This window comes from Acartia tonsa, chromosome 5 (assembly GCF_053477335.1).
Source record: "Acartia tonsa isolate MP-2025a chromosome 5, ASM5347733v1, whole genome shotgun sequence".
In the NCBI taxonomy this organism is placed as follows: Eukaryota; Metazoa; Arthropoda; class Copepoda; order Calanoida; family Acartiidae; genus Acartia; species Acartia tonsa.
In genome coordinates, this window is record NC_137264.1 from 13561383 (window position 1) to 13572836 (window position 11454).

General features: G+C 31.6%; 1 protein-coding gene across 1 annotated transcript; it reads right to left on the minus strand.

Annotated features, from left to right (window-relative positions):
* Nucleotides 1–315: 315 nt before the first annotated feature.
* LOC145319940 (uncharacterized) lies at nucleotides 316–9691 on the minus strand. The gene is made up of 10 exons (XM_080162341.1): nucleotides 9609–9691; nucleotides 8901–8976; nucleotides 7574–7640; nucleotides 7290–7330; nucleotides 6723–6849; nucleotides 6087–6184; nucleotides 3602–3708; nucleotides 3209–3251; nucleotides 1779–1919; nucleotides 316–372 (listed from the first exon to the last, which is right to left on the minus strand). Exons 1-10 carry the CDS (start codon nucleotides 9659–9661, stop codon nucleotides 316–318), a joined length of 810 nt encoding a protein of 269 aa, XP_080018467.1. The 5' UTR covers nucleotides 9662–9691.
* Between the last annotated feature and the right edge of the window lie 1763 nt (nucleotides 9692–11454).

Genomic DNA, 11454 nt, shown 5'->3' on the forward strand with positions numbered 1-11454 from the left:
CCCCCAACTAACTAGTTAAACCTTCCCTGGACCTATCGGTTCTTCGGTAAGAGATCCTTCGATACATACAGACATCTTGTTACTGTTATGTAGGGACTGCGCAGCAAAAAAAATTTAAAATATGGACTCTGTTTGCTCTACAAACAGCAGATATCTTAAAGGATAAGACAATGGACGATAATTTGATATAAATCCCCAATGATTATGAACAAAATTTTTAAGATATGATATAGCATGTCAATTAAACTGTAAGTACCAATTTAATTAACAGTCTAATGTCCCACCCTTCCCTGACAAACGTAGTAATATTTATTGTTAGTTAGTTTGATTATCTGTTGGTAGAATGGCTGGCTGCTTTGCATCCACTTGTTCCTGGCAGTTATTTATAATTAAAGATGGGAAATTTCTTGAGCGTGGCTAGAGGTAATAAATAGTTATTTCTCGCATTGTATTATAAACAGCTTTCCGCGGATATAGTATATACAATTAATTTATGATTGTACATTTTTATATGCGTAGAAAGCTGGATATAATACGATGCTAGACATAGTTTTTTCGTATGGATGAGAACCGGATTCGAATGAATACGAGAAAATGGATTTATTACTATTTGATCTTAAACCAGATTATGTACTATAAAAAAAATAAAAAGTAAGGATGACAACATCCATAAAAGCGAAGCACTGAAACGGTAGGACAAACGGACATTAACACTTGTATAGTGTCAGAACTGAATTGTCATGATATAAATGTACATGAGTCAAACCAAAATTGTAAGTAAAGAAGGCGTATCAACTTTTTCACTTTTTATTTAAGATAGCTAGCCGGTTCTTTTAGTAAGTAGTAGATGTAAAATTTTTCATAGAATTCAGATATGCAATCGGTTTTTTTTTGTAGACCTCTTAATTTTTAAGTAATTTAAGTTTTTTAAAAAAATAATTAAGTCGGTTTTATGGTACTAAAACGCAACAAAATAAAATGGCCAGTTTTCGGCGGTTGCGCCGCCGTTTTTTCACAGTTCCATATTGTACCCCTATAAAGCAACTGCCATGCAAAATCTCAGACCTGCAACTCTTTTTTTAGTTAAGTTCCTTTGTTGACTTTTAATTTTGGTTACAAAAAGTGTCACTTTCGCCCCCCCCCCCTTTGTTGTTAAAAAAGTAAAAAAATCAACATGTTTAAAATGGACATACGGACATTTTGGTAATGATTATATAGTTGTTACGCTTTCTAAATCGTACCTAACTACTACAGGAATGACCATGCAAAGTTTGAAATCGATAGGACAATTCTAACATGCACAAATTAACAAAAAAAAGCTATCCGTTTGTGACGGACGGACCGACCCTAATTATAGAAAAGCTTCGCTTTTAAAAACTTGTAGCTGGCTTTCCTACACCCTCTTTGCTCCTTTCCCTCCGCCCCTACTGGATAAACAAACTCACTGAAGTTGAAATTTTATTTAAGGGTCATGTCAACCAGATGTGTGCACAGAGATTCATTCAAATTCAAATTTTTTTTTTTTTTTGTCAACATCAGATTTTTTTGCCATAATAGCGATTTCGCTTTTAGTAATTTGGAGCTCATATTTGAAAGGGGAGTCAGAGGAGGCAAAAAAATAGCCTAATTGAAGCATTATTTTATTGTCAGGGGGATGGATACACCAACAAGTGTCCTTTGATTGGTAATTTGAAGAAAAAAACTAATTTAAGGAGGTGTTGACACTTAACAATTAAGGGGGGTGTTGATGTTGACACTTAACAAGAACGTTTATCTACCCTGCCTAGTTTTGCAGGGGGGAGGGCGGTTGAATACACCTTAGGCCCCATCCTTGTAGTTTTCCAATGTTTAATTTCCTGTGGGTTGATGTTAATATCTCTGGACTCCATAGAGCTCAGAGATTCGGAACCAGATGAATCCTAATAATAATAAAATTAATATTAATATACATTTCCGTTGATTTCCTTCTGTAGATTAAATTATTGGTTGAAATGTTTGAATCAATCGAAAGTTCACACAGTTTTTGTAACAAAAAAAAGATAACTTTGTTATTAAACTTTAGGTACTAATGTAATTTACAGTCAGTTGTTCCCTCCCTCCCTGTTAATTTTGAATCTTCTCTGAACCCCTTTTAATTTTGTAATATGATATCTACAATACAAAGTAGAATGATGTCTGTCCCTTAAGATCTCGGTAACCACTGAACCGATCGGATTCTACTCTTCAGGGAATATACCTACTGGTCCTGTTTGGGATTTTAGGCTAAAATCTCCATATTTTTTTTTGATGATGGAGAAGATACCAATTATTTGGTGCTGCACCACATGTACTACACGCCAGGCTATAATTGAATCAAGACAAAAGTAAGTGCCGAGCTCTGGGACCTATGTATGGTGAAATTAGACATAAAACCATGATGATTCCAGATAAAACCAAAATATTTCAGCGGGATCGTTTTGAGAAAATTAGATTTGAAAATTTCAGGTTCAATTTTCACCCCCTAGGAGTTGCCGTATAATCATGACAAGAAAAGCAAAGATTATTTATCTAAATTTTAAACAACTTTGCTTTTATGAAGTCTTTCATAAAACCTCTCTATATATGATTTATTTAAGGCTGAATTTCCGTGACCTTAGCAAAGCAACTGATAAAAATGGTCATTAATTAACTCCCTTCAGGAGTGGTTTTATGAAGAACTTTATAAAAGCAAATTTGCTCAAAATTTTAAATAAACAATCTTTGCTTTTCTTGTCATGATTATGCGGCAACTCCTAGGGGGTGAAAATTAAAATTTTCAAATCTAATTTTCTCAAAAAGATCCCGCTGAAATATTTTGGTTTTACCTGGAATCATTATGGTTTTATGTCTAATTTCACCATACATAGGTCCCAGAGCTCGGCACTTACTTTTATCTTGATTCAATTATAGCCTGGCGTGACTACATTTTTTTACTAGAGGCTCGGGGGAAATCCGCTAGTAGTATTATAAACAGCTTTGCGCGGATATACAATAATAAGATTAAAACCATTTTGTTAACCCGGAGATGCCGAATGCACGGGCTAACAAAACTGGTTTTAACATTATGATTGTACATTTTTAAATTTGTAGAAAATTGGATACGCGATATGAAACATGTATTTTCAGTACGGTTAAGAATAGGTCGCAATCCGGCGGAAATTCATCGGATTCAAAACTGGAGAACATGTACCTGGGTTTCCGTTCTTCTATCATAAAAACTTGAAAATCCTTCTCTAAAAAAGAGATAGTGTGATTTAGAATTAATTGGATTTTCATGTACTCAAATAAAGTGATGCTTTAAGTTGGCTAAAATAAGGATATCCCCCATCTCCTACTGGATTAACGAACTGACCAAATAAATGAAGTTCATATTAGCACCCTAAATTGACGACAATTTTTTCCCTGTCAATATATCCACGTAATCTATACCCATTGATATCATCATCATATAGATGTAATTGGTGTAATTTCGGCTAAAAATGTACGACTATATAATTTTTGTTTTTAGACGATGCCTAATCTGGAACTCACAGAAAGCATTGTTACAACAAAAATGTTAATGTGAGAAGTTGTTACTTAATACCTTTTATATTTTTCCGCTGAGGTAGCATTTGTTAATTCATCATCTAGATTGTAGAATGTGGATTTTCCAATTTTATTCTTATCCGTGGAAACGTTGGTTGAAGTTGCCTAATAACAAAATATAATATTAAAATTTATGTTTAATAATATATCTCTGGGAGGGAGGGGATATTAGACTGTAAATTTACTGGTCCCCAAAGTTTAATGTATTCATGTTCTCTCATTTGTTGGCTTTAAAACTGTGGGCACTTTCATTAAATCTTTATTGGTTGGTATAAACTAGCAGTGTCCGAACTTTACCACCAATAATCTAAATATTTAAAAGGGGTAATATTGTTTTTCGTCATTTAATATTCTAAAACCCGAACCACTTCATTATGCAATCTACATTTTCCTGGATATTTTGTCTACGGTAGACCATAAGCGTAAATCTTTACAGTACATTGTTTCTATTTGTTAAAGCAACACATATGATAAAAGAAAAAGATTCTTTTTAAAGTAAAATGCTTATATTTCAATCAAAATCTAAATTTTTGTATTTTTTACCGATCCACTTCATTATGCAAATCAAAAGAAAATCAATGAGAAAACGTTTGTTTTGCCCTTTTCTCCACTTTTAAAAATTAATTCTGATAAAATAACAATTTTTAAAGAGATTTATGCATTAATTATAATGAAAAACAGTTTAAGGTAGATTTTATTGATTTTTCTAAATAAGAAATAATTGAAAAAAAGAAATTCTATCCCTATCACTTTAGAGGACAGCTGCCGACCCCCAGTCTTATTGATGAAGCTAAATACATGTAAAAAATAAAAATTTGCCTGAAAAGTATACAAAAATGTTTTTTGAAGTGTTAAAATAATCCATTTTAAAATCTTGATTTTGAGGATGATGGCCTTTAAGATGCTCTTACTGGTGGTGATAGTGAGCTAAATGTTATCAAAGTGCATGCCCTTGAAGAAAACTTATATATTGAACTATGGTCCAATTTTTGTAGTCATAGCAGCCTCTAGCCAAGCAATATCAAAAAAGAAAAAAATTGCAATTTTAATTACTATAATTCATAGAGTAAATAATGTAGTTTTTAGATAATGGTTATATTTCATGTCGAGAGGCTCCACTGGAGGCTGCTATGACTACAAAAAATTGTACATAGGTTAATAGACAAGTTGTTGTAATGGTCATGTACTTAGATAACATTTAGCTCACCTTCTCCACCAGTAAGAGCATCTTAAAGGCCATCATCCTCAAAATCAAGATTTTAAAATGGATTTTTTTAACACACCAAAAAACATTTTTGTATACTTTTCAGGGTAATTTTTATCCATAACATGTATTTAGCTTCATCCATAAGACTGGGGGTCAGCAGCTGTCCTTTAAAGTGATGAGGATAGAATTTCTTTTTTTCAATTATTTCTTATTTAGAAAAATCATTAAAATCTGCCTAAAACTGTTTTTCATTATAATTAATGCATAAATCCCTTTAAAAATTGTTATTTTATCAGAATCATTTTTTAAAAGTGGAGAAAAGTGCAAAACCAACGTTTTCTCATTGATTTTCTTTTGATTTGCATAATGACGTGGATCGGTAAAAAATAAAAAAATATAGATTTTGATTGAAATATAAGCATTTTACTTTAAAAAGAATCTTTTTCTTTTATCATACGTGTTGCTTTAACAAATAGAAACAATGTACTGTAAAGCTGTACACTTATGGACTACCATAGACGAAATATCCAGGAAAATGTAGATTGCATAATAAAGTGGTTCGGGGTTTAGGAAAATTTTATATCAATACATTTATGTCACAATTATAGAGTAGCTACGCTACCAAATAGGACGTATTACCCAGGAAGGGAGGAGACTTAGGGCTGTTAATTTCACTAGTCCTCAAAGTGTTATAATAACGTTTTCTTATTCGTTGACTTAACAACCTTGGGGACTTTAATTTAATTTTGATTGGTTGGTACATTGGTTGAGAGTCCAAACATTTTAACCACTTATTGTAATCTACAGAAGGGGTAATTTTTTGTATCATCATTGGGGATGTACATCAATTTATCGGCCATTGTCTTATCCCTTTAGGTCCCTGCGTATTACCTCAGGTTCGTCTAATTAGAAGGCAAGATTTTGAGTTCCGTAAATATATTTGGGCTGGTTCCTTTTTATACACATACAGACTCCCTTTGACAATTATGTAGTAGCTACGCTACTATATAAGACGTACTACCTCCGGTTCGTCTAATTGGAAGGCAAGATTTTGAGTTCCATAAATATGTTTGGGCTGGTTCCTTTTTATACACATATACTCCCTTTGACAATTATAGAGTAGCTACGCTACTAAATAAGACGTACTTCCGGTTCGTCTAATTGGAAGGCAAGATTTTAAGTTCCATAAATATGTTTGGGCTTGTTCCTTTTTATACACATACAGACTCCCTTTGACAATTATAGAGTAGCTACGCTACTAAATAAGACGTACTACCTCTGGTTCGTCTAATTGGAAGGCAAGATTTTGAGTTCCGTAGATATGTTTAGGCTGGTCACGCTTCAATGGCTGCTTCAACTTACACGATCTCTCACCTTTATGCAAAAACAAGGTCTAAAACATCCATAAAAAAGAAGCTAAACAAATAATATATACGGACCATTTGCTCTATAAATTGGACCCAAATGTTACAAGAATCACGCCAAGTTTAAAATTGATGTTACAATGCTAAGATGCCTGAATTAACAAAAAGAGCTTATAGTTATGGACACGTACAGACCCTAATAGTAGAAAAGCTTCGCTTTTCATTAATAAGACATTTTTAAATAACAGTTGTTTAATATTTAGGAGGTTATATATGACGTTGGGGGACTAGACCTCTCAACTCAGACAAACCCTTTGACTGTACGACCTTAGAGAATTTCTAATTGTGCATGGTAATGAGTTGCGCCTGTTTACGGCTTTCCCCCTACTCTAACTATTATGTCGTGCACCTAACATAGTAGTAGTAAAAACTATTTTTATCGTCTTTAGTTATGACACAATGTCGGGCCAGGATTCGGACCTATCATATCCCCGACGACGATCGGATGCACTACGTGTTGAGCCACGGTAAAATTAAATAATCTGTACCTGGATAGATAGAAAAGCAAAGGAGCCCAGCTGCTATGACACCAAAAGCCAAAATAGCTGCTAAAAGTCCAAGTATGACGTCACTATACAATCGTAAACCCTGGATTTCCATATAGAGCTCATATGACTAAAATAAGATAGCAGACAATAGTTAGGTTCAATTATGACATCACTACTAGGAGTCCAGCTGCTATTATAGCAAAAGCCAAAATGGGCGCCAAAAGTCCAAGTATGGAGTAACTGTACAATCGTAGACCCTGGATTTCCATATACAGCTCATGGGACTAAAATAAGAGGCTGAAAATATAAAAACAAGATGACCGCAAAAATTTAATATTCTGACATAGCTAATTTTAACGGGAAAAAGGTAAAAAACAAGATGGCCGCCAAGTGTAACCTTACTTTGACACTAAAGGCTAGATCATGAAAAATAGTACACCTCCTATGACAAATGAAATACACTGTAATGAAAATTCAATAAATATAATTTAAAATACCTAGAGATATTGTCCATTTTTAAGATCTTAAGTAACATACCACATTCAAGTGATTCAATATTAGAATAACCTGGTCAGAACTAAGAACAGTTTCATACTCCTCAAACCGATCTGTTACATTTCAAATATCGAAAAATTGACAATTTATAGAAAAGGCTAGTGTGTGTTGATACCTATTCCTAATTGTCTCAGGAATCTTTAGGCAAGGTCAAGGAACGAAAGGACGATTCTAACATGCATAATTTACAATTTATACTGAATGTAGATGGCTTTGCTTTTTAAAAAGTTGTTGGGTTTAAACTTTTAGGGGTTTTAGAGATATTAGCAGCAAACAAACTAATTTTAATATTTTTCCTGAATGGTTTTCCACAACAGCCATGTTAAATTGAGAAGAGTTGTCTTCGATTTCAACCAAGTTTATCTAAAACAAGGATGACAACAGCCATAAAAGTGAAGCTCTAAAATAAAGGTAGGACATACGAACATTGACACTCGTAGAGTGTCAGAACATGATAGCCAGAATATTGATCTTTAAATTTAAAAATTGGAAATAAATCAAATTAATTTAATACTATATACATAAAAAGTTAACATATGAATTATAAGAGTTATTATAACAATATTAAATAAGGACTAATCCAAGATATTCTCTTATAAAAAGTGTAAGTTCATTGTAAAGCAGAAGTAAGCAATACAAAGAAAGAAAATTTTGCCGTTTAACATAAAAAGTGTACATTTAAATTAGGTCAATACTAATTCAACATAAAATCTTCTCAAAATATGTCCAATTTATACAAAAAAAAATAAAACTTCAGTAAGTTCCAGAAAGAAAAATAATAGTCATCGAGAAGTAAAATATAATATTCATGATAAAAATATTAGGTCAATAGGTACTAATCCTTAATATAAAAATGTGTATAATGGATACACAGCTGAACTTAAAAATGTTCCAATCAAAAAGTAAAAAATAAATATTAATTAAATGGACGTGGGACTTTCTTGCAACAATAAAAATGTTATTATGATTTTCAAGTTGTACCTAATTGTAACAGATTTAACATGCAAAGTTTGAAATCGACAGGACAATTCTAACATGCATAAATAAACGTTACGTGCGGACGGTCATACAGATCTTAATTATAGAAATGATTTGCTTTTAACAAGGACAATTAGGTCAAATATAAGTGAAGCAAACGCATTCTTCTACAGTCTCTACAATCCTTACTCTGAAGCTTATAGTTTCAATAAATACTGAACGAACCGATTAAGTTTTCCATTCTAATAATGTTTGATTTATATTATTGGTTAGTTTAGGTTATTTTATTTTAAAAAATTACGTCTTAGGATTGTTTTAGCCTATAGTTCCGTCCTCTACCTAACCATTAATAAAAAATGCCCCTAGATGGTAAAGGCACAGCTTCTAGTAATCATAAACGATAAAGTTTTTCAATCTAACTATTAAAGATATAAATATGCAGTTTGACCTTAAAGTAGCATTAAACAGATTTATGACTACATTTTTAGTAGCAAAGCTACTTAATAAAATTCTAAGGTAATTTTAAAGATAAACGCGTGTTTTTTTGTGAAGATTTATCTTTAACTTATTATGTTATACTGAAAAGCAACTGTATATTTTGGGAGAAAATTTTTTTTATCTTCCCTATCTCTATCACTTCAATACCTGAATATTTTCATAGATTACAGTTTCTTGTTTGTCCTCTATTAAATTAATATCTGGTTCAATAGCTCCACAATTACTATAAAACAAGAATAGCTATTTATCGCATCGTATTATAGACAGCTTTCCTTGGATATTAAAATTATAAGATTAAAACCAGTTTCGTTAGCCCCGAGCAAAAATTCAATATTTTATTTTAATATTCATAGAAATTTGTCTGTAATACGATGCTAGACTTGATTTTTCAGTATGAATGAAAACCGGTTCACCAATCTAATCGCTCCACAGTTACTAAGAAACAAGGATGACAACATTCATAAAACCAAAGAAAATGGGCAGGGATCTAAAGGGATAAGACAATGGCCAATAAATCTATGTACATCCCCAATGATGATACAGAAAATTAACCCTTCTGTAGATTACAATTGTTTGTTGAAACGTTTGAAAACTCAACCTAATGAACCAACCAATCAAAATTCAATAAAAGTCCCCGAGATTTTTAAGCCAACAAATAAGAGAACGTTAATATAAGACTTTGGGGACTATTGTAATAAACAGCCCAATGTCCAATTCCTCCCTGAGTACATAAAAGGTTTGAATTTAATAGTATGATTCTAACATGCATAAATATACAATTATAGCTCTCCATTAAGGACAAACTTACGGACAAGCCTAAAATATAAAAAAAAGCTTCGCTTAAAATAACCATACCTTTTACTAATAAAGAAAAATATCTGAACACACAAAATTATGAAAAAATCCATTAATTATCAAAAAATTAATATCATTTATTTTGTAATGAAAATATAACAATAAACTGGTGACAAATACATACATAATTCTCAATATTTGTAATAGATCAATAATATCAGGACTTAAAGTATAGGTTAATTGAAGATAAATATATGCCCCCCCACCCAAAAAAAAAACACAGATTTTTTATGAGTATATGAGAGTTTCATTCATTTTTTAAGGTGGGGAGGATAAATACCCCACCTCCCTCCCTTACAAATTTTCTGATTAGAGATAAAGATTAATTCGTCTGTTCAGGAGATATTACGTGACAAACATACATCAAGTGTCTTTAGAATTTAGTATTAAATAGACGTACGAACGTTTAAGTAATAATTTTTCCAATTTATGCTTAACGGTTACAGGAATCATAATGCAGTTTAAATTTAAAAATTCTAAAGCTATTATTTAGATCTATTCGTTAAGGACAGAAGGACCGACTATGATTTAGTTCTAATTGACTTGTCTGTCTCTTTATTCCTGATAATAATACACAAGTGTTTAAAAGAAGGAGAGAAAAGATCAAGGATAAAAATATCTATAATCAGCGAAGCACAATAAACGTGTCAAGACAAATGAACAAAGTGAGATAAAATTGTCGTTAGCTTCTTTTAATGTACATATACCTACTTGATATACAGCATGACCCTCGAAAAAGTATTTTTAAGCATCTGCAGCCCATATTTCTCAATGAATTATCAAAAAATGTATATGTCCTTGTTCTCTGTAGATTTCCACATAAGTAGATATAAAAATATTTTTTTTACATCAATTAACAGCTGAGATTTTTGGAGCCAAAGTTTTGAAAAAGTGGCTGAGGAAAAAGTAACTTTTCAAGAAAAATGTTTTTTTTAAAGTGAAATGACGTGTTTTCCTCATAATTTCAGAACTTTTTATAAAACTTATATAAAGATGTTTCCAAGAAATTTATTTCATGCTGAAAGCACTTTTTTCACTTGCTCTAAAAGGCATTTTTAGATTAGTGTTAATTGCAAAAACACCCTTACAGAAAGAAATCCTATAAAAAATAGTAGCAAATTGAAAGTTTACATAAACAGAAATCAAACACCTTTTATTTTATCAAAATAAGTTAAAAAACCAAAAAGTTACAGCTACAAACTTTTATTACACATTTAACAATTTAAATAATTTTTATGTGTCTTAGATTAATTTGATGAGTCGGCGTGAATTTATTTGTAAAGGTTGCGCTAATCCTTCCGGTAATGAGCATAAATTGGGGAGGGGTTTATTTAAGGTCATATTAATAAGTGGGAGATATTATAAGATTTGAGGGAAAATGGTTAGGTATAAGAAAAATGTATTTAGTAAAATTTGAGAAGTAGATTTTTATATGTAAAAGTAACGTTTTTTAATGCAATAAAAAATGTATCAATTGTAAACTTGCTCTTCTTTCTTATTTGTTTTTTAACTGGTTGATAAAAAGTAATATACTAATAAAAAACTAAGAAATATTTAGCAGTATCCAGTTTCTCAAGCACTTTTTCCAAACTTTGGCTTTAAAAATCTCGGCTGTTAATTGATGTAAAAAAAATATTTTGATATCCTTTGATGTAGAAAATTATAGAGAACAAGTACATATGAATCTTTTAATATTTTATTGAGAAATATAGGCTGCAGATGCTTAGAAATACTTTTTTGAGGGTCATGCTGTATAGAGTAGCTTTGCTACTAAACAAGGATGACAACATCCATAAAAGCGAAGCTCTGAAACAACGGTAGGACAAACGTACATTAACTCTTGTTT